Raw genomic sequence first — 25001 nt, forward strand, 5'->3', positions numbered from 1 at the left:
AGATGTTATACTACTAATTTTGGTGTAAAAGAATAGTTGGGTATTAAGTATTGATGTTTCACTGTAACAGCAAAATAATTCAGTGGTTTTTGGTATTTGTTCTCATATTTAAAGCTCATTATCATAAATACACTGGTTTGTAGCTCAAATACTTGTAATGTTTACTAGTTATTTTCCTAAAGCGCCTAATCAATCAGAAATCTCACACAATCACTTACTTCTGCTTTGAAAAATAAGGTCACTCGATACCAAAAAGTGTCAACAAAAATAGTAAATGTAATCTTGTGGACAATAAGTTTGTTAAACAATGTAATGTTCATTAGATTATTACATTGTTTGATGTTTATTACATAGTTTTTTTTGTTTTGTTTTTGTAAAATGAGAGATTAGATGTTAGACTAGTAATTTTGGTTTATTTAAAAAAATAATTGTTGGCTATTAAGTATTGATCTATTGATTAAGTGTAAAAGCTAAATAATTCAGTGTTTTTTCATGACAACTGTCTTCAGAACATGTGACGATGCTGAATGGTTTGCTGAAAACTCATTTTTGTGTCTCTAATGCATATCATAAGCTGCTTATGAATATATGCCTTTACTGACTAATCAGCTAATGAACAGCTAATGACTAGGTATTAACCAGCTTGAGACCATTTACCAGCTCAAAACAACTGAGACAAAACATGAAAACTTGACTTAATGGACATAATGATGACGTCTAAACGACAGAACAGTCAAGACTTGGGAAATTCAAAATATCTGCACATGTTTCCTCGCAAAGCTCACAGCATAAGAAAGTTGAATAACATGTGTAAAGCAATTTCGTCAGACAAAAAAAAAGTGTCTTTCTCTTACAAACAAACAGAGGAGCATGAAGTGGGATCTCCTCAGGGACGTTTGTTTGCACGGAAACAATTTCAGCAATGATCCTTTCTCACGAGATATTCTCCTTCATTCCAGATGACATCCTCCGAAATCCCACAGCAGCAACACGGTTAACCTTGAGAAGAGTCTGACCGATGCAATGTTTTATTACACGTCAACCTTCTCATCTGATGACCAACACTGGCCAATGGACACAAAAGCAAAGGGACTGTATAACGACGACAAACACTCGACTAAACTCATCATTACACAGGGAAATGACTGGTGCTGGTTAATGGAGCCGTGTTTTTCTATAGCTGAATCTGAAAGGGTAACACACCACCTCTAACACAGTGATTTATATCCGCGTGGAATGGATGTATAATTTTAGTTACAGTTGCTCATTCGGGAAGCTGAGACTGTGAATTGCATTGCCAATTCCTGAAACGAGAGCGTTTGCTTTATGCGGCGTAGGACGATGGATGATACGAGATAATCTCGGCTTGCCATCTCATCTCCAAAAGCACTCATCTCTCATCATCGGGCCATGATTAGCATTCATTGGCCCAAAGGATCAGGTGCAAATGTGTTTCAGAGAGAGGCGTAATGATGCCTGGCTCACCGAGAGCCAAAAGAAAAACCTGCAGATTTGCCACATGGTGAGAGAAGCTCATTTGTACAGACTCACGGAAAGCTGTGTAAAGCTCCTGAAGGGTCAGGTGACCGTCGTTGTTGTAGTCGTCGTAACGCAGGAGGTCTTGCATGCTGCACTCCATTAGGATGTTTTCCAGATGCTCCTTTATGGAGATCTGTGAAAGAACAGGAGTTGCACAAGGTTATCGATTACATGTATGATGAAGCTCTTGTCTTATACCTCAACCTAGATGTTCTTGATGCAGATTGGTTGGAACATGCTATGAGTGTTTATGGAAGAGTTCACAAAACCAAGAACCAAGCCAGCAGAAGCTGAATTAAACACAAATTTGACTGGAAGCGGAGGATTATTAAACCTGGACTTCTTTCAGGCTTTCATACACTGAAAAAAAGGGTAACTTCTAAGTTAAATGGTTTAATTCAAAGCAAATCCACTGAATCCACCTGAAATACATTGACTAATATCAACAAAACTAATTTTTATGCATTAAAGGTCCAATATTGGACAACTTTCTAAAGTTTTATTTTAGGTTTTGATGTCCTTAAAGATACAATATGTAAGATATTTGTAATAAAATATCCAAAAATCACTTGCACAGTGTGATATATTTCCTGCAGTTGTGTATATACAATATCCCAAAATATTTTAAATTTTAATCAGAGAAATTCCGGTTTCCGCAATATCACGTGGACAAATGCAGAAGTGGTGCTTATTAAAGCTGTTGTGTACATCATGGATCACGATTACTCTTTGACGAGTATTGAAAAACCAAAAAAACGTAAGCGTTGATATGGGGAGACACGCAGAATTTCTGACACCATCTCTGGATGAACGTCATCCTCCATCGTTCCACTCTCCTTCAGAGCGCCATCAAGATTCAACTTTATTATATTTTGTAAACTGTGCCCCCTTGTGGTGAAAAATCTCACATATTGTATCTTTAAGAATATATATTTGCGGTATAAGTACCAAAAACCATCTCAATATATGTTTACAGCTCCTTTCTCAGGAGCTCTGCCAAGACCAGCTCGATTTTGGCCGGTCTACTTAATATTCATGAGCCTCTCTTCTGATTGGCCTGTTGCTTTCTGAGTGTCCCACCATTGGTGGGGGCGGAGACTGAGTAGTTCTGACATCACATTTATACAGAAGTCACAACGGCTCGAGAAAAGGCACAGCTACTTTATGCAGGCTGTGTGAATTTGGCTGTGGATCGACTGTTTTGAAACTTATTTTGTAGTTTTTTAGAGCCTAGACCTCTCTTATCATGAAGAAAAAAAAAAAAAAAGGAAATTTCAGTTTTGACAATATGGGACCATTAAATCGGGTAGAAATAGCTCTTCAAGGTAAAAATTGCAAGTAACATTTTTTTTAGTGTATGACTCAATTCCTGTACTGAAAATAAAAAACAGTCAGTATCAATGTACTGTAATATTGCTTCAATGTTTGTTTTCTTAGTGGAAGATTTAAGATAATATGCCGGTAAAATTGTAAATTGTGAACATGTGCATGTATGTATTTATTTGGTGAGTATCTGTGTAACAAGCGAGATCATGTACACTCTTAGAGGAAAAGATTCTACATGGAATCTTATACTAGACACTGTTGAATGCTTGAATCTGATTGGTTGACAAACGTTATAGGGTGTGCAATTATTTACAGTACAGAACGGACACACACTCACACACAAACATATCAGCGCTGCTCTGACGATTTTGTCATTAAAATAGTGAAAAAAATTTAAAGCTACATGACATTTCTCACTAGCGAGGTAATAATGGCGCTGTTCTTGAAGCAGTTAAACTTACAGTTTCGCCAGAGACGCAGAACACCGTTGAGAGACACACAGACTATCTCTCTTTAATAACTGTTTTAATAACTGCATTAGTCTGCTATCAGTAGGTCAAGCTTGGGATGAGATGCATAAGAAATTAGTCCCACACATAAGGGCGTTTTTAAGGACAGAAACTGACAAACTTCTTGAAATACATAATCTAAACAATGTCTTGAGGTGTGGTAACCGTAGTATAAGCGGAATAATTGACTCCGGTACATATAATTATTAGAAAATAATGCACACCCGAGGTGGTGATGTGGCCACGAAGCAACACAAAGGGCTATTATTTCTAATAATTAAATTATTTCTTCCTAAAACGTTCCATCAGGAGCTTCATATATAGAACCTTTTAGGGGTTTCCTTCCACCATGGGATCATTATAGGGATTTACTTTAAATTAATTAATTTTGTTTTAATTCATTTTTAACCAAAACTGACTTATCCAGCATTCTGTCATATTGCATTCGGTCCAAATGTCTATGTCAACACTGTATCAACGGCAAAATTAATCTGCAGCAATCAGATGGCACAAGTAAGTGTAAGTTGTTTACATTCATAATTATTGTAATGTTATGTGCTTTGAGGCATGAGGTAGTTTAACGCCGTCTCTTGTCTTGTGACTCTTTGCAGACTCTGCTGTGAGCGTTCATGTGTTTAGAAGTAGGCATGTCTTTAGAGACGCTCTGAAGGGAGGGTGGCATCTCATGTTTTCAAAGCTAACTCGCTATTGCTAGCCGCTCCTAAATTGCCTACCCTACCAGCCTGGAAACATATGTTATCACTACAAAAACATGCAATCATATTATGTAATCATTTAAGACATTACACCTTACATAGAACCTTTTGGGTATGACTTTCTTTTTTTAATTGAGTCCAGAACCTTTTTTCTAAGAGTGTAAAGTCAGTTTTAATCCAAAACCGTATATAACAACTTAAAAAAGTCACACATGAATCATATGAATCACTTTGGAGGTGGTTGTCTTTAAAGCTTAACAGACTTAAACTGTCTATAATAAACCATCATGTAATCAGGGCTTGACATTAACACCCGCCAACAGCAGTGGAGTGTAACGCAATCCCTCCTATTAGCCACTCTGGCGTGGTTGAATTTTATATATAATATAGCCTACACATTTTTCAATTGTAGTATTTATGCAATAAATGCAATGTAGTGTCGTCAAAAATACAGATTTTTTGATATTAAAATATCTGAAATGCTTCCAATACTTATTTTCCGCAGAATAGAGAGATGACATTAATGGCACTTTCTCTCTCTCTCTCATCTCTCCGACAGTGAGTTACACACAAACCCGCCTCTCCTCACTCACTCGTTTCGTTTGCTCCAGATGATTATTGTTGGTGTTGCAGGGCTTGGATTTCGGCGTGAGATTGTCCATAATTTTTCTTTTTCCCGTAGATTTTGTGCTCAAACCCAAAGTGTTGTACATAAAGCCGCCTGTCAACACTAAATTGAGTTCTTTTTCGCTGCTTATTACACTTAAACTGTCAAATACACACAAATGTCAAATTGACGGTCTTGGTGAGTATTCACGTAAACACAGTCAGTTATGTTTTATGTGAACGTAAAGTTGAGAGTTGAGAGTTGACAGTTGAGAAAGAAAGGCATGTGTAACAGTATAATGGATCCGTGCGTCAGGTCTTAAAGTGACAGCAGCCTAATAAACCTGCTGCCATATTATGAGATAATATTAAAAATATATATATGGCCATTTTCATTCATTGTATCAATGTCAAAATTGTGGCCAGAGACTTTTGTGGCTAGTAACTTTGGAAAACCACTAGCCACAGTGCCTGGTGAGAAAAAAAGTTAATGTCAAGCCCTGTAATGGTTCATCAACTTTGGATTCCACGGAAAAACTGGAACATATGAGTTTGGGATGACATAAGGGTGTGTGAATAATAAATCTTTGAAGTATTTCCTAAAATTCGCTGTATAATGTGCAGTTGGACGGTCATTATTGTATATTATTACACGGCTCTGTGGAATACTTGATTCTGATTGGTCAATCACACCATCCATCGGTATATTATTCCCAGATAACAGCCGCAGAACACAGAAACACAGGCTCACCCGGGTCACTGAAGTCAGCAGCGCTACACGCTCGCTAGGAACGGGTTTTCATCGTGAAAATTTTGCATTTGGTGAGCTAATAAAATATTAAAACTCAGTCGAATCAATATTTTGTGTACAGTTATTTAATTATGCCATCCAGTATCGTGGACTCGCTCTCTCTTGTTTCATACAAATGCAGATGCTGCCATTTTGTAACTATTTTTTGTTCACTTTTGGAAAATCAATATCAATATCTCTAATCTCCATAATTATTTATGTGTTGAAATGCTGTGTAATAAGTAAATTACTCTTAAATGTCCGTCTAGTTTGAACTTGTCGCTGAAACGGAAGCTTTGCCTTTAAAGACCTCATAAAATATTTCAACTCAGGTCAATATTTTGCATCTAATTATTTACTTATGTGGCAAGTATTTGTGTAATAAGTGTGATAATGTACATCCAGCCGGTTGTTATCTCAGAATAAACCCCCTTCAGGTGTGTGTGTGTGTGTGTGTGTGTGTGCGTGCGTGCGTGTGTGCGTGTGTGTGATCTCAGAATAAACCCCTTCAGGCTGATGAAGACCTGATCCCCCCGTCGGGTTTATTGTGAGATAACAACCGGCTGGATGTACATTATCCCGTAGTTAAACCCTTTCAGAGTAAAGGGCAATGACTGTGCAGTATCCCTTACCTCTGCCAGCTCGTCCCCGCTCAGATGGCCGTCCTGGTTTCGATCTATATACTTGAACATGGTGTCCACCAGACTCCTCCTCTGGTCCATGGCGTTCGGTTGCCCGTTCGTGGAGGTCCTGGGCTGCATATCCAGCAACATGTTCTTCAGTTTGTTGTACTCCGCCATGGTGCACGTGTCGCCTGTAAACACACACCACAAGAATTGAATTACCCGGATGTGACCGAAGGCAAACAAAGAGCCGATTTGCATTCATGCACGGACGTGTTTGCGTTTTGCATTTCTGGACAGTCGTTCAACGTGGGGGTCCCAATTAATTTACGGTAATCCTGCGATTTACACTGAAAAACAAAAGGTAAACATTCTCATTTAGACACTTTAGCTGTATCGCAGCGTCGAGGAGGGATTAACAAGCATGTTTTAAACTGTCACATTAATTCCCATGCGACTCCGCAGCACTTGTGTCTATGAAAGACTGCGAGGAAAATGAGACCCATGATTAATCAAGTGTGGTAGTGACTGTTTATGCCTTACTGGCAATAAAATTATGCAAACACAGCCCACCCGCTGAGCCGCTCTTTAAGACCCCTCGAGTGGGAGGAAGATTGTTTCGTGTATCCGGCACGGAGGCAGAGCTAAAGATGACAGCGAACGGAGGCAGCGTGTACAAGGCTTTGCTCGACTGATGAGAAGAGGAAATATGATATGAATAAGTCATTAGGAGACATCCCTCTACATGACGGATCAGAGCTGCCCGCTGAGAGGAGTCTCCGCAGCCAGTGGAGAAAACAGCAGTGACAGTAAATGACCGCGGTAACTTCTGATCACCGCAGGAGGAACTTGACAGTCTCAAACACGTATGATAAAGAGTCTTTGCCTCATCTACTCTCAGGGAGACATCTGAACCCAAGGCCACACACACTTTAATAAGAGCCAATGCAGTCTTCTCTTTTCCTTAATTATTTATCAAAAACTTGTGACAATGATGACAATTGCCACTTTCCTAAAAAAAGAGACTTTTTGTTTATTATTATTTCCTGATTTTCTCTGTAAATATAGGTGGATTTTCTAATGTCTTGGGGGATTCTTGAATATTAGTCAAAGCCAGAGACAATGTTGACACTATTTGAAATCCTATTGTTTTCTTTTATAATTGTCACTCTCCTTAAATTTTATTAAAACAAGAAAAAAAACATATTTTATATATCTCATTTGGTCCATTTGTACAATTTCACCTTGTCCATAATGTCAAGTTAGTGTTGTGGTTAACTGCAAACTTGAATCTAACTTGATTCAAGATCTAACTTGAACTTTTTTTTTTGGTTCATTTATTTATTTTTGTGTGTGTGTAGTTGTGTTTGGTCCTTTCCTGTGATTGTTTACTTGTCTGTAAAACTGGAAAAAAAATTTTACAAAACATATAATATTAAAAATATTAACATTGACCCATGTCCGGGTCAAATATGGACAAACCCAACCATTGGTTTACATTTTTTAACCGAACGGTTGGGTTTGTCTATATTTGACCCAAACATGGGTTGAAACAAGCATTTTTAGAGTGAATGTAGTATTTTATTTGACTCTTTTTTTTTCATTGCGTTGAATTTAGCTCTGCTAAAACTTTCAGACTACCAGACTCAGATGATTTTGATAGCTTTGTACATTAAAATGTAATTTAATGAATATCTGTCAGTTCCTCTATAACAGTATCACTGACAATCACGACTCATTGGTGCCTAATGAACATTAGCCTAAACTAGCCTCGTTATACAGGACTTACTGTATGTAAGACTGATTAGCAGTTTTGAAAATATGTAGTTCCCTTTCAGTCGATAACGTCGGACGTAGTCGACGCGACTGAAATGGGATCACGCTAGGGAGCCTATCGTCTTCGAGTATTATTGAACGAGCCAATACACATTGGCGTGCGAGATTTGCATCTCACACTCCGCCCCGCAGCGCGGGTATAAATACGGAAGTGGATGCACGCACCATTTGCCTTTCGCTTCGGAGCCGAGCTTCATGTCTGGATCTGAAGAGTGTTGTTGTACAACGAGCGAGTGTGTCGGCGCTTCTTTGGGAAGTCTCTCCTGGTGTCGGTGGTTACAGCGCGAGTGCAGCGGTGATCGCGAGCTTCAAGCTCTCAACTGCTGTTTTCACAGCAACCAAATTTCTGTTTGTGTTTGTTTGTCTGACGGTCGGTTGAGGGCGAGAAAGTGAGTGCTTCACTGGCACAGGGTGCACCATTCCTGTGTCAGTGTTGCCGCGGTCATTCCCCTGTGTGCTCCGGCACTGGTGAGAGGTTTTCACTTCCTAAAAGAGCAACACGGGTGCGTTTGCGTCTTTTTCAAGATGTCATTCCGCCAGTGCGTTTCTGGGTGCGGTCGTTCCCTGTCTCCCTCTGATGGTCACAATTGTTGTATCACGTGTTTGGGCTTACAGCACGCTGAGGCAGCTTTTGTGGACAGCTCATGTTTTCACTGTGGGAAGATGACTGTCGCAGTGTTGAGGGCGAGACTCGCCTTCGTCCGCGGAGAGCGAGTCCCCATTGCCATGCCCCACCCCCGGGTGCTGCATGGGATGGGTGACCGGAGGGTAGTGTTGGATGTCCCGCCCGGTAACCATTCCCTGTGGGCTCCTCACCCCTCCCTTCCACTGCTACCATTGGAGCCTCCGGGGTTATCTGCTGGTCCATCTGTAATGGGTGGGCCAGCGGTTCCACTCGGGGCTCCCCTGGGGGACAGGATGTCGATTGCAGCATCGGAGGGTGAGCTGATGTCTGGAGATGACGACTCGGCTGCGTTGTCTCCCTCCGGGAGTTCAATGTTGCCCGAGCCGGATCCAGAATTATCAGCTATGCTGAAACGGGCCGCCGAGGCTGTCGGGCTCGAGTGGAACCCTCCACCGTGTCCTGTTCAGTCTCGGTTGGATGATTGGTATCTCGGGGCGGGCCGTGCTGGTTCTCAGCCCGCCGCCCCAGTGCCCTTCTTTCCCGAAGTGCATGAAGAGCTTACTTGGTCGTGGACGGCACCTTTTACTGCTGAAAACGACTTGAGTAGTTCTTCCTCCCTCACTACCCTTGTCGGAGGAGCGGTGAAGGGTTATGAGGCTGTCCCTCCAGTGGAGCGGTCTGTTGCGACTCTTTTATGTCCAACGGCCGCTGCATCCTGGGTGGGGGATCCTTGTTTCCCCTCGCGGGCCTGTGAGTTCGCGTCAGGATTGGCGGTCAGAGCTTACAGAGCTTGCGGGCAAGCCGCTTCCTCTTTGCATGCCTTGGCGTTGTTGCAGGTCTACCAGGCCAAAGCACTCATGGACATGCACGAGGGTAGTTTGGACCGGGCGCTCGTGAGTGAGCTCCGCACCGCCACTGACCTCGCCCTCCGGGGTACGGGTGTCGCGGCGTGTGCGGTCGGTCTAGCGATGTCCACTTTGGTGGTCCAGGAACGCCATCGTTGGCTCAGCCTGGTTGAGATGGCGGATGCGGACAAGGTTCGGTTCCTGGACTCCCCAATTTCCCAGGTTGGGTTGTTCGGCGACGTGGCGGAGAGCTGCGCCCAACAGTTCTCTGCCACCCAGGTTCGGACGGAGGCTCCCCGACACACCCTATCCCGGCGGCCCGCTGTTGCCTCCACCCTGCCGCCGGAGATAGTCCCTCCGCCCGTTCGTCGCCGAGGGCGCCCCCCTGCCGCTGCCTCCGGTTCCGCGGGGTCTCCGCAACAGCCTTCACCCAGGCCCCAGCGTAGAACCAGCAGCAGGCAGGCCGCCCGGTCTGTCTCAGTCACCGCCCAGCCAGGGGGCGAGTGTCAGAAACGTTCCTGAGACAGGCCACCCAGGGATGGGGGGACTAGCTCTTCAGATGGTTACCGTTCCACCATTGGTTCTCCGGAGTCCAGTGGTACCCCAATTGTCAGAAGAGCGAATTTCTCCGTCCCTGGGTCCCAAGAGGGCGAGGCTGGCGGCTTGCGACCCTGTGGAACAGCCTTGCTCCCCCCAGCCCCCTCTTGTTCGCCAGCCCGCAACACGAGGCGGTCGAGGACCCGGTCATCCGCCTTCTCTTCCGTCCTCTGTTGCCCCGTGGAGACAGGTAAGTGCAGCACGGCTCACTCAGACCCCGCTTCGGGCCGCCCACGGGCCTTCCGAGCCGGGTCCCTGCCCTCCACCGCGCTGCCCCACCCCGGGTATGCCTGTGTTACCCTTGGTCCCCCTGGTTCGGTTCGTCGAGGCCTGGAAAGTGCTCTCCAACCCGTCCGGCTGGCTCCTCCGTACCATCAGGCTCGGCTACACGATTCAGTTCCGCCGGAGTCCGCCCAGGTACAGTGGCATTCGCCACACTTCAGTGTCGAGCGAATCTGCTCCTGTCATGCGCGCGGAGATCGCGGTCCTGCTGGCGAAGGACGCGATAGAGCCGGTGTCGGTAGCCGATATGAAGGCCGGCTTTTACAGCCCGTACTTCATTATACCCAAGAAAGGGGGTGGGTTACGACCAATCCTGGACCTGCGAGTCCTGAATCGGGCCCTTCACAAGCTCCCGTTCAGAATGCTGACGCAGAAACGCATCTTCCAATGTGTCCGTCCCCAGGATTGGTTTGCAGCGATCGACCTGAAGGACGCGTACTTTCATGTCTCCATCCTGCCGCGACACAGGCCATTCCTGCGTTTCGCGTTCGAGGGTCAGGCGTATCAGTACAAAGTCTTACCCTTCGGGCTGGCCCTGTCACCCCGTGTCTTTACGAAAGTTACGGAGGCAGCCCTCGCTCCCATGAGAGAGCAGGGCGTTCGCGTTCTCAACTATCTCGACGACTGGCTGATACTAGCGCAGTCTCGGGAGCTGTTATGCGAACACAGGGATTTGCTGCTCCAGCACATCAGCCAGCTGGGTCTTCAGGTCAACTGGGAGAAGAGCAAACTCGCCCCTGTGCAGAGGATCTCTTTTCTCGGTTTGGAGCTGGACTCGGTCCAACACACGGCGCGCCTCACAGAGGATCGCGCCCGGTCGGTGCTGAACTGCCTGAATTTTATCAAGAGCAGTACAGTGGTTTTTCTGAAACAGTTTTAGAGGCTCCTGGGGCATATGGCAGCCGCAGCCGCAGTTACGCCGCTCGGCCTGCTTCATATGAGACCACTCCAGCACTGGCTTCGCGACCGAGTCCCGAGTTGGGCGTGGCGGAGAGGCACGCTCCCTGTGAGAATCACCGCGGCCTGCCTCCAAACCTTCAGCCCGTGGTCGGACCTTTCGTTTCTCCGGGCCGGTGTGTCCCTAGAACAAGTGTCCAGGCATGCTGTGGTCTTCACAGACGCCTCCAACACTGGCTGGGGGGCCACGTACAACGGGCATGCAGTAGCTGGCACCTGGACGGGGTCCCACCTGCATTGGCACATCAACTGCCTCGAGTTGTTAGCAGTACTCCTTGCTTTGAGACGCCTCAGGACGACGCTGCTCGGCAGGCACGTACTGGTCCGGACGGACAGCACTGCGGCCGTTGCGTACATCAACCACCAAGGTGGTCTACGTTCCCGCCGCATGTCACAACTCGCCCGCCACCTCCTCCTATGGGGTCAGAAGCATCTGAGGTCGCTTCGTGCCGTTCACATCCCTGGCCTGCTCAATCGTGCCGCCGACGAGCTCTCACGACAGATTGTGGCCTCGGGAGAATGGCGGCTCCATCCCCAGGCGGTCCAGCTAATATGGGACCACTTCGGGGCCGCACAGATAGATCTGTTTGCCTCTCCGGACTCGTCCCATTGCCAGTTGTTTTATTCCCTCGAAACGGATGCACTGGCTCACAGCTGGCCCCGGGGCCTCCGCAAGTATGCGTTTCCCCCAGTGAGCCTTATTGCACAACTACTGTGCAAAGTCAGGGAGGAAGAGGAGCAGGTTTTGCTAGTTGCCCCATATTGGCCCAACCGAACCTGGTTCCCCGAACTTTTTCTCCTCTCGACAGCTCCTCCCTGGCCTATTCCTCTGAGAGAGGACCTACTCTCTCAGGGACGGGGCACCATATGGCACCCGCGTCCAGACTATTGGAGACTCCATGTGTGGTCCCTGGACGGGACGCGGAGGTTTTAGGTAGTCTACCACAGGCAGTCGTAGATACCATCACGTCAGCGAGAGCCCCCTCTACGAGGCTTGCTTACTCCCTGAAGTGGAAACTGTTCGTTGAGTGGTGTGCTTCTCAAGGAGAAGACCCCCGAAGGTGTTCGGTCATTTCCGTGCTTTCTTTCCTGCAAGAGGCTTTGGAGCGTCGGCTGTCCCCCTCCACCCTCAAAGTGTATGTCGCCGCTATTGCCGCACATCACGATGCAGTAGACGGGAAATCCCTGGGGAAGCATGACTTGATCGTCAGGTTCCTGAGGGGAGCGAGGAGGTTGAATCCGCCTCGCCCCCCCTCTATACCCTCTTGGGACTTATCTCTGGTGCTAACCGCACTGCAGAGACCGCCCTTCGAGCCTTTGCAGGTAGCAGAGTTAAAAATTCTGTCCCAAAAGACAGTTCTCCTACTTGCTTTGGCCTCCATCAAGAGGGTAGGGGACCTGCACGCATTTTCGGTCAGCGAATCGTGCCTGGAATTCGGGCCGGCTAACTCTCACGTTATCCTGAGACCCCGGCCTGGATATGTGCCCAAGGTTCCTACCACCCCCTTTCGGGACCAGGTGGTGAACCTGCAAGCGCTGCCCCCGGAGGAGGCAGACCCAGCCCTGGCTTTTCTCTGCCCCGTTCGCGCCCTGCGCTTGTACGTGGACAGAACGCAAAGCTTTAGGACCTCAGAGCAGCTCTTCGTCTGTTATGGAGGACAGCGGAAGGGAAAGGCTGTCTCCAAGCAGAGGTTGGCCCACTGGATAGTGGATGCCATCATCTTGGCGTATGAGTCCCAAGGTGAACCCTGTCCCCCCGGACTGCGAGCTCACTCCACAAGGAGTGTTGCCGCTTCTTGGGCGTTGGCGCAGGGTGCCTCGCTGACAGATGTCTGTAGAGCTGCGGGCTGGGCGACACCTAATACGTTTGCTAGATTCTATAGCCTACGTGTCGAGCCGGTTGCTTCCCGTGTGCTCTCTTCTCATAGAAGCCAGTAACACCGTGAGCCCCGGTTCAGTGTCGGCTTGCTGCGCCATTCCCCTCTTACGGACCGGATACGTGCGCCATTTCGCTCCGGTGGAATTCCCTTGTCCGGAACCTGTTGAGCTCCTCCGTACCCCCCCCAACGTCGGACGTGGCGGAACGTCGGGTGTTAGGCCTACCACTCGTATGCAGTGTGGAACCTGTGTTAGGCTGGGTCCATATGTTGCGGTCCCTACGGCGACCCCATATGTGTATTCTTCCACGATACGGCTCCCCAAGGTGAGCCCGTGTCTTTCCCTTGGCAGAGTCCTGCCGTCACTGTAAATTGGTGTGTCTCCCCCCTCTCTAGGCTGGAGCCACCCCAGTGACATTCCATATGTTATACTGCCCGGCTCTCCGCCCAGTTCATATGTGTATTTCCCCCCCCCTTTCGGGTTGGTTGGGCTCCGCAGCGTCCCTTCCTTCCAATGTTGGGCACGCTTTCCCAGTGTTACCAAGTCTGGCTGAGTGGGTCTTGTGGAACAGCAGCGACTTCCTGGCCTAAGCCCTGTCCTTTTCCGCTAGAACGTCGGGAGGATCAGAAGGCTTTTGTCTAGGCACTGGAAGGTGGCAGCGTTAGTGGCGTGTTCAATGGTTGATCCCATTTCAGTCGCGTCGACTACGTCCGACGTTATCGACTGAAAGGGAACGTCCTGGTTGCGTATGCAACCCACCGTTCCCTGAAGGAGGGAACGGAGGACGTAGTCCCCTTGCCACTACCGCTGGACCACCGCTGACTCCGAGTTACGCTCGGCTCCTCAGCGAAAAGCAAATGGTGCGTGCATCCACTTCCGTATTTATACCCGCGCTGCGGGGCGGAGTGTGAGATGCAAATCTCGCACGCCAATGTGTATTGGCTCGTTCAATAATACTCGAAGACGATAGGCTCCCTAGCGTGATCCCATTTCAGTCGCGTCGACTACGTCCTCCGTTCCCTCCTTCAGGGAACGGTGGGTTGCATACGCAACCAGGACGTTTTCCCTAAAACATATACTGTGGTTTGAAGGACAATTCGGTTGTGACAACCTGAAGTTTTAGGGAATGAAGGGAATTGTCTGTGTGTTCTTGACAGGGATTATTTGTGACCGATAAGACTTTCACTATAACTGAAAATGTTCAAAGTGTTGTGAAATCTTGTTGGTATGTTTGAAGTTGCGGAGTGAAATCTGATATGCTTACAGATTTAAAATACACTCACATGGCCATAAACGTGACTAATTCTCTTATTTCATACTGCATTTATCGAATAGTCACACCCTCATACATCTGCAGATGCATAGAAACGACATCAGCTAGAATAAAAAGTACTTATATTGGGATTACTGGGGATATATTGTATCGTGTCTGTGAGATTTCCACATTTTATACTGTACATACCCTCAATCTCAAGCCTGTCTGTTAACATGACATCAGGGTCATATGGACAAACCTGATCTTTTTACCCACAATCCTGCGCTGATCAGTCACTGGCGACTCTGAGAGGAAGGTGTTTCGTTTGGTGCTTTTCAAACATGGTAATGAAGTACATCTATCACTCGAGTGCTGAGGGAAAGGTCAGCGCTGAAACGTAGAAATTGTTATGACATGCCATAAATCTGAGTTAATCCTCAAATATCTCCTTTTTCCCCATGAAAGATCTCACACACTATTTTCTTTTTATATAGCTCTTCTTCTTTTCACTTTCTTTCACTCACTCACTCATACACACACACACACACACACACACACACACACACACACACACACACACACACACACACACACACACACGTCTATCATGAAGCATATTGCACAGAGAACATGTCTCGCATTGTATTGCATTACTGCATAAAGAGTTGTGTTTGTCCATTATTCTCTCTAACTCTGACTTTCTGTGTTTCAGATTCAATCTTGTGTTTGCTAGATTAAATCAATTTACATATTTCAGATACACTGTTTATATTAACCCGTTTATATTCACCTGTGGTGAAATTTCTGCAAACTTGTTACGTTGCTTCCTCCAACGATATGCCAGTAGTGTTTGCATGATAACGCAATGTCCAATTTCAAAACAGTTTTCGCTGGATGAACTTTGAGTGTTTAAGTTTTGAATGATACCTAATTTATGATGATTGCTAAAATATGTGATAGGCAAAAAAGGAAATTAAAATTCAAACAAAATGTGTGACACTGACAGTTAACTCTTTCGCTGGCGTTTTTATTTTAATTTTTTTAAGTTGGCAGCCTTCAATCGCTTGTTTCAGCTTCTTTTTCGTCTGTTTTGATCAGAAGACTCAGTACTCTTTCAGAAGATGCATTATAACACTCGAACCGTATAACAGTGAAAACATGGATTGCCGGAAAATTCCTTCAATAGTGAGGAAAGAGTTAACAGGTTACATCTACTGAGAGCCGTGTATTAAACAAATGATATAGTTTTTCCTTTTGAGTATATCATTTCATATTAAGTGTTCATGCAATTTCAGCTCATTAATTTGTGATGGGTAAACTGTACTGTGTATGTATCTGATATGTTAAGATTCACCATATAAACTGCTACGAACCACTGAAATCTGCTCTATCTCTATTCGTGTGTCTCCATCTCTGTGTCCTGCGGATACCAAGGGGACTTTAGACCATCCAGGGTTTGCTTATTGTTTTGTACGCAGTAAAGCGTAACGTTTGGAGAGTGGCATAAAGTTTGGAGAGAGTGTAAATAACTGATGAATTATTCTAATATACAATATAAAAAGTTCATCTCACCAAAATGTCAAAAATACAGTCAAGCATATTTTCATTTTCCATATCCACATGTAGCGTTTCTGATCAAAAAAGATCCCGAAGATGCACTGCTAATAATAATCAGGGGTGTGTTTCCCGAAAGCATCGCTCGCCAACAATACTCGCAAGTTCTGTCGTTATCAGCAGTTCAATGAGTCTGTGTTTCCCATCGTTCTAACGAACATTCGCAAACAGCGTCGCAGAGTTGTGTGTGTGAGCGACAGATCTCGAGCTGTGGTTAGAAGAGTTTCTTGTTTTCATGACATGTGACTCAATAAATCCTGATCTTGAGCAAAATAAGCAAGCTGACATTCAGTGCAATCTGTGTCTTTTATTTAGATTACATACAAATATCATTTACGTCTTTTAGTTTGTCAAGAGATTTAAAGTGTAGTTTTTGAAGAGTGCGCATGTGTGAACGAGCTCTAGTGTGTAAGAACGAGACTATGATTGAATCTGGAAATAAAGCAAAATAACTGAGAAAAATGAGAAATATTCCTCAGATGCATGTCTGTAACTTATAGCAAAACATCTCGGGTTAATTCGATCTCAGACAGATTCATTAAAAGTAGTTATTACTCCATCACCTGCGTGACATCATTAACCAACGTGGTTGAACGACCAGTTTGCGACAATATGATTTCTGGAAACAGTCGTGACTAGCTAGTGGATTTCTTCAACAATGTATCGTACTCTGATAGTGAAGCAGCGAGTTACAGCGTTGTACGAGAAACACACTCCAGAACGAGAGATCACAAGCGAGAGTCTTCTGACCTTCAACTCATTTCTGTTTGCATCTCTCTTCTACCAAGAAAGAACAATTCATTGGCATTTAGCATGTCTACCGGAGACTTGATGGGAATGTAAAGATGTTATCTAATCAAACAGCAGATTTCACAGTTTAATCAGCAGAAGCTCTTGTGTTCCTGTACGTGAGGTCGTGAAGATAATGCCATATAACTGACATAAACTACGCCCATGTCTGTAGTCATGCATGTCAGTAATGAACACACATGTTCGATCATTTACGGTGAATGTTTTGCACAAAAACCACATCAGCCCAATTCAGCAGCTCGCTTATGATTATGTAAATTCACTTATTCATGCATATACTATTTGGTACATCAGTTTATGAGAAGACAATAAATGAAAGACTGAATGCCACATGGAGAACAAGTGCTTCATTGAGATGCTAATGAATCGAAATCATTCTTCAAAATATGTTATATTTATAGATACACTATCTTGAGGAGCAGTTTCTACCATTGGTGTAACCTAATGTAGTCAGGTTGAAGTTAAGATCATATTTTTTACTTGAATAAACCAGTTTTGATGTCATCGCATGAAGCACTTTCTGAAGTCGATAGTCTTTTTTCTTGGCAGTGATGGCAACACGATCAAAAAGCACTTCCTGTGATAATCGCTGAGAGCAAAGCATGAAAATGAATCCTCTTGAAGTTAGAAAAGAAACTCTTCAGAAGTGTGCATTTAGTTCAGTGTCTGTATATTAGTGGCCTTTAACAGTCAGACTGTACATTTATAAGGTTATAAGCAATACGGCTATAATCCCTGTGGATAAATGTCACGAGCGCTGAATATATTTAGGTCTCAACTAGTGGTTGCACTTATCCTGTCCTGTCAGCCATGGCATTTACGATTAAAACACAGCATTTGCAACTTCAAATGTTAAAAGCATATCATAAATACCAAATATGAATGGTCTCATCTCAGTTAATCTACACCTGAGCAATGCATGCAGTGACAGCAAGGTGAACCCTTTTCTTTGGACAACGGGACAATGGAATCGAGAAATAAATCCCCCAAACGCAGAGACTCACCCCGGATTTTCCTGACCTGTCCAGAACTGACACCTGACAAAGCGTTTGTAGAAGGAAACAATTGCACGGCTGTCAAGCGGTAAATGGATTAAGAGCAGCATCGCAGGACTTTATTACACTGCAGGACAGTGTGTGTGACTCAGTCAATAGCGCTCAGCCTTTGACCTTTGGAGGCCTGTGGGCTTTAGATGGACTAACTACAGTTGCTGGATTCAGAGGCTCGTTCTGTGGACGAGAAAACACTCAAACCCTCAATCATAATGCATCTCCGCTGAGCTCACCGACCGAAAGATGAGCAAGTGGGATGACAAGATGTCCTTGAGAAAAAGAAGTACACTTTAGAATAGGTACCTTCAAAAGAATTACTTACTATAGAAGTAATATACTTTAAAATGTGCTGGGCAACGATTAGTTGTGATTAATCGCATCCAAAATAAAAGTTTGTGTTTAAATAATATATGTGTGTACTGTGTATAATTATTTTTTATATATAAATAAACACACATGCATGTATATATTTAATAAAATGTTTTTATTAATACATAATATATATATATATATATATATATATATATATATATATATATATATATATATAATATAAACAAATATACAGTATATATGCACATATTTATTAAATATATACATGCATTTGTGTGTATTTATATATACAAAATAATTATACACAGTACACACACATCTATTATGTAAACACAGACTTTTATTTTGAATGCGATTAATCACGATTAATCGTTGCCCAGCACTATTTAAAATATTATACTTAAGTGCAAACCCTAATGAGTAACACTTTACAATAAAGTTAAATTAATAATCATGTACTAATAACTGAATTAATACTTACTTCAACATGAACTTATGATTAGTGAAGATATGAACTAATCATGAGGCAATGACGAGCTATCCTGGAGTCATAAGGATTCATGCATGAAAAACGGCAGCCTTAAAATATGACAATAATAAATTGTTTACATTTATTTCAATGTCAAAATATTTCTTATTCCTTGTTATGGAGCCTGGTTTATTTAAGTAACCCCTAAATGTTAATAATACATTTACTATCAAACATGTACTAGATCCTCCTTATCCAACGTAGAAAATATTAAATACACTAATAATTGATCACTAGTCTTAATCTGTTTTGTGTTATTGTCTTTCCCATCAAACTCAACCTATACTGTGACTTATACATTATATCAGTATACTGACGTCTAGACGAGTATGAAGAAGAATTCACAAAATGACTTCAGTAAAAGAAAGATAACCAAACCGATCACACGTCAACGTCAACCGACAAACAGAGCTGAAAATGCACTCTAAAAAATGCTGGGTTTATTTTAACCCACTTTTGGGTCAAATATGGACAAACCAAAATGTTGGGATAAAAATGTAATGTAAAAATGAATTTCACATATTTCGGTTAGAAACAACATAAGAGTTTATAGCAATTACTATTACTGTTCAATCAAACATCATTAAACGATCAAAGCTTTCTAACTTTAAAGTACTGTGTGTGTATATGGTAAATGAACCCAAAATGTCATCATTTATTCACATTCATGTCATTCCAAACCCATAAGACTTTAATAATATTGATTTTTGTTTCAACGATTAACAATGAAATCTGAGAGATGTATGTCCCTCCATTAAAAGTCAAAGATAAACAGAAACTCAATCACTTGCTTGACGAGTGAGAACGAACATCAATGGTTTTCATGCTTGAGCTTCTCTTCACCAAATCTGAGTATGTTCGCTAATCAATGTTTATATGTGAATAAAGGACTAAATTAAAGACTCATCATATAAAGTGATTTTGTCTCTTCAGAAGACTTGGATTAAACCTTTATTTTTAAGATCTCTTTATGAACGTTTTGAACCAACAGAGTTTTGGGTGAATAGACTTTCAATGGAGGAACAGAAAGCCATAAAATTTCATTAAAAATATCTTCATTTGTGTTCTGAAGATGAATGAAAGTGTTACGGGTTTGTAATGACATGAGGCTGAGTAAATAATGAGAGATTTTTCATTTTTGGGTGAACTATCCCTTTAAAGAAAGCAAACAGCAATATCAAACACATTGTTTCTCTCAGCAAATATCATACTTTATCATCATTATCAACAGCAGCACTGTTTGTCTTTTGCTATCGAGTCACTCTTACTTTCCCATTCAACCCCTTAGGAACCACTTCACAATATGCTAGACAAAAAATAAAGGGAAATGTGGAAAAAGCAATAACATCAGAAGTGCAATTCCATGTGTTTCCTTTACGAGTCAAGATGAGAAACATCTGAGAACAAGCAGCCTCATTTCAATAAACCACACAAACACATAAACGTTCATTTATCTGAAACGCTCTTCACAACAGTTGTGTGTCCAGATCCGATCTCTTTCCTCGAGGGGCTTCTAGACTGATTTACAGAGCCAGACTTGCTCAGGTCACCGACTGAGGAGCACAACTAATGAACGATCTAATTAACAAATCAGCACTCAGCTCTCAACAATTGAGTCTCGTTCATTATTGTATCTGGGTCAAACATGTCCCTCAGGGTTGGACAAATCCTCACAGACATGTCAATACAAGCACAGTTATGAATTAATGGCAGAGATTTAAAGCTGAACTATTATTGTGTTTTACGGGTTATTTGCCTGGTGGAGCACAACATTTCAGCAGTTTAAAGTCAACAGCCTTAAAGGGATAGTTCACCCAAAAATGAAAATTCTGATAGTTTTTACATTTATTAATTTAGCTGATGCTTTTATCCAAAGCGACTTACAATTGCTATATATGTCAGAGGTCGCACGCCTCTGGAGCAACTAGGGGTTAAGTGTCTTGCTCAGGGACACAATGGTGTCTCACAGTGGATTCGAACCCGGTCTCTCACACCAAAGGCATGTGTCTTATCCATTGTGCCATCACCACCACACAAGCGTGCCCCACAAGCCCTGAAAAGTGAAGCCAAAGCGTCTCGATCGCCCCCCGGTGGCCGGTCCTAGTATAGCTCATAAACCCCGCCTCCCCGTGTTATTCAATGGGACGTGAGACCAACTATAAATTACACTATTAAATTACACTTCACATATCTTTTATCCAAAGATAGTTTCTGTCATTTACTGTAATTTTCATCATGCTGATGTAATTTCAAGTGTTTGTTTTTAAAATAAGTTTGTTTTTAGTTCAGTGGCGGTTCTGGACCATTTCAACTGGGGGGGCCAAGCCTGGGCCAGTTGTACTGTTAGAGGGGCCAGTTACATTTAGACCTTATTGTTGTCATATCATTTTCTGCACTGCACTGCAGGCATTAACAGGCAAAATACCATGTTTATAATCATTCAACAATGCATTTGCATTTCCATTATATTTTTACATTTGCATTACATATTCAGTATTAGTCAGAGTAACTGTAATTGACATGATGTCCTTCTTTCTCTTCATTTTGGTGAGAACTATAGAGCAAAAGCAATGGGGACCAAGAAGCTTATTAATTAATTTACTGAAAATAACTGACTTGCTAGGTAACTACTAACCGTTTACAGGGTTCCTGCACACTTTTTAAAGTCAAAGTTAAGGCTTTTTAAGACCTGAAGAAATCAAAATTCATACCGTACATTAGGGGTGTGCAATATCGACAAAAATATATCTCAATATTTTCAATGTTTTGTTGATAATTAGATGATATTTTGCTGATTGTGTTTATGTGCTGGTGACATGGCTGGTTTAGGCCTGTTGTTGATAGCAGACTCACAAAGATATTCATATTTTTTAATATTCTATGCAGTGGTCAGTTAACAGCAGGGACCGAAATTAATTTTTTAATTAATTTTTTATTAATTTAATTTGCCACCTTAAATTGATTTCCAGGGGCATTTTCACCTATATATGGACATTCTTTCTAAACTTATTTAGAGTTATGAATCACCTTTTATGTCAAATACTAACATTCAAATTATACAGTAATTATACTTATTTATACAATAATACTTAATTATACAATAATTATACAGTACCACTGTTACCAGTCAAATTAAATAATTTAATCAAAATCCATCTTTGCAGTGCAGTCTAGAGGTGACACAGAAATGGGATTAATATATTTACACTCCATTTATAATTGCATAAATAAAGCTATGAGATTTTTTTTTAAATCAATATTTAAATATGAAATGATTTCTAATTGTAATTTTCTAATTAAAAGGGTACTTTAAATATAAAACTAAAACCGCCAGTAGGCGGCGGCAAGTCACGCTCTTAATGAGCGAGTTGAGGGATTCATTCATTCAACGGATTTGTTCAAACGGCTGATTCATTCGGGAAAGGAGCAAGTGATTCCTTCAAAATGCGGATTTCAGTCAATAAAGTCTGTTGCATTGAGACTCTGCTACGGTTTCATTTTGAAATTCTAGTCGGCGAAATAAAGGGAAAACAAACAATATTGACAATATTGTGTCTAAAAAGTAACGCCCAATGTTCACTTATTGTTAATTTAACTGTTGTATAACATCAATATCACAGTTGCAATTGTGCACGGGAAAACGGCCCTCTTGCTGATCTGATATTCTAATATAAGAACATAATATGATATAAATATAAGACATAAACTAATTTGGGTACATGGTACATAGCCTACCTATGAACCGCACACAGCAGTGAAAGGACGATAGACAAATGCGATGTCAGCTCACAGTGCCTCGTATACAGTTAAAACATTGATTACAATATCATAATAGACAATACACATCGCACACCCGATACGCACATAAAGAATGAACTTGCAACTGAACTGACATTTACCAGCTTTCTCCTTCTCTCCTCTCTCGCGTGCAGGAGACAGACGTTATCCTGCCGCGATTCCCGCGAATGTGATGCGAATTGTCACGTGAACAAGCAAATCCACAAAGATAGAATAATAATAATAAAAAAATACGCATACAACGAACAACGATAGCAAAAAAAACAGTTTTGTAAAAATTATTTCACACTCCACATTTAGGGGGGCCACAAGGGGGGCCGAGCTTGTTGTCACAGGGGCACGGGCCCCCCCGGCCCCCCCTCTAGAACCGCCACTGTTTTAGTTAGTTATTTGATGCTATAAAAACGGCGCTGTGGCGTACATGATTGACAGCTGTGATTGACAGGTTCTCTGAGCAAAGTAGTCACTGAAGCAACAACGGACTTTTTTTCGGGATCTTTGGAGGACTGAGGAGATTGGAGCTTTAAATTTAATATCTACATTTCTATAATTAATTATTTCACACCGACATACTGGGTTGTTCTGCAGCAGAGGCGCGTGCTTACGCTTGATTCAGCGAGAGTGAGGGCGGGACCAGAGCGGGACGTTGATTTCGTGGCTTTACTTCCTGCTCAATACTTCGCATGTCTGGTCCCGAAATAGCAACTGCGCAGACTCAAGACCCAAGATGTCAGCGCCATATCGGGACAATGGCGGCTTCACTTCTCGCCAATGGAAGAGAACGAAGGGGCGTCGTCCATCTTTTTTTACAGTCTATGCCACCACATTTACTCTCCCTCATGTTGTTCCAACCCCGTACGATCTGCGTTCATCTTCGGAACACGAATTAAGATATTTTTGATGAAATCTGAGAGCTGGATCACTCCTCCATACTAGTCCATAGGCTTCTTCAGGGACTGAACTTGCCAGCCTCGAAAAGTTATTAAAGAAATCGTTAAAGTAGTCCAAGTGTCTTGGCTCAATCTTAAGTTTATCAAACGACGAGAATACTTTTTTTATGCGCAAAAAACAAACAAAAATAACGACTTTATTTCAACTATTCATTTCCTTCTCTGTGGGCCTCGAGTCAGTTAACGTAGTGTGATTGCGTAGTGCTACGTCGCACACAGGCTCACTATTGGCCGATGCTGGTCAAGTGTGTGATGCGTGTGACGTACAACAACAGAAGCTTACGCTGTTAAACTAGTGAACTGACTCGATCATTAAATTTAGCATCCACAAAGACTTGTAAAGACAGTACAGTCATGAATGGGAGAGACTGCAATGCGCAACAGTCGAGTTCCAGAAGTAAGAACAACCCAGTGTTTGGGTAGTTTTCTTGTGTTACCCAGGATCTGGGTAATCAATAATTAGGTAACGCTTAATTTTACAGTCCTGTTTCCCATGTACATACTATGTACTTTTTATAGTAATTACAATAACTGGGTAATAACTGGGTAATAACTAGGTACTAACCCTGAACCTACCCATAAACCTTACCTTATATTACCCAGTACTTTCTTAGTAAGTACACTGTAAGTACTGTACTGTAAAATGAAGCGTTTCCAATACTTATATCTAATAACAAACTCACTTGTTATGTCAGACCCAGGATCTGGGTCAGACATAACAAGTGCGTTTGTTATTAGATATAATTATTGATCTAGTTTATTTATATTTTCACCTCAGTCTAGTTTAGTTTTTTGCTCTTTTGTTTTGATGCCATTGTTGACATAATTATGGTACTACATGCATATATTGTTTTGTTTTGTCATGTGATGTTCTCTGTTGCATATAAGGGCAAATAAGAGGGTAAACAAATGATGTCAAAATCTTCATTTTGGGGTATTTCCCTTAGCAAAGAGCTCAAACGCTGTCCTCCTCAGGGAACCATTAAAGCATATTTCACAGTTAGCCCATCTTCGAATCATTTCATCGCAATGTCTCGATTTCCCTCTGTCAGGTGAACATTATAACGCTGAAAGGCCCAACTTTAGCTGCGCCTCGTCTGACGGGATGACATGTTTCCAAGCTGAGCTCTAAAGCCATTAATTCTTTCCCCACCAATTTTACAGCAATCAGTGTTTATTTTCACTGGGTATGGAATATAAGAGTACAGACTCTCTGGTTCAAAACAGGGGACGAAGAAACAAGCAATAGAAGCTAGGGGTGTAACGATCCCCTCATGTCACGATTCGATACATATCACGATACTGAACTCACAATACGATATTATTGCGATACTCCAAGACGTATGATAAAAGGTTAACAAAAAATGTACTGTTGTTAAAATGCTAAATTTGATATTACATTGTAAATGAATAGGCATAGACTTGGTGTCAATAACCCAAAGCACAGATGTGATCATATCAGATATTTCAAGCCTTTATTTGATATAATTTTGATGATTATGGCTTACAGCTTATGAAAACCCCATATTCA

General features: G+C 42.7%; 1 protein-coding gene across 2 annotated transcripts in view; it reads right to left on the reverse strand.

Moving 5' to 3' along the window:
- Positions 1-25001, reverse strand: part of fstl4 (follistatin-like 4) — a 250099-nt gene that overhangs the window by 77848 nt on the left and 147250 nt on the right. For both annotated transcript variants that reach the window (XM_077224803.1, XM_077224802.1), the window contains exons 5-6: positions 6119-6300; positions 1552-1672 (exon numbers count right to left, since the gene is read on the reverse strand). In XM_077224803.1, the coding sequence (XP_077080918.1) occupies positions 1552-1672; positions 6119-6300 (303 nt within the window). The remainder of the gene's footprint in view (positions 1-1551; positions 1673-6118; positions 6301-25001) is intronic.

Source organism: Siphateles boraxobius, unplaced genomic scaffold (assembly GCF_051911475.1).
Source record: "Siphateles boraxobius isolate OS27281-9 unplaced genomic scaffold, OSU_SipBor_1 92, whole genome shotgun sequence".
NCBI classification, from domain to species: Eukaryota; Metazoa; Chordata; class Actinopteri; order Cypriniformes; family Leuciscidae; genus Siphateles; species Siphateles boraxobius.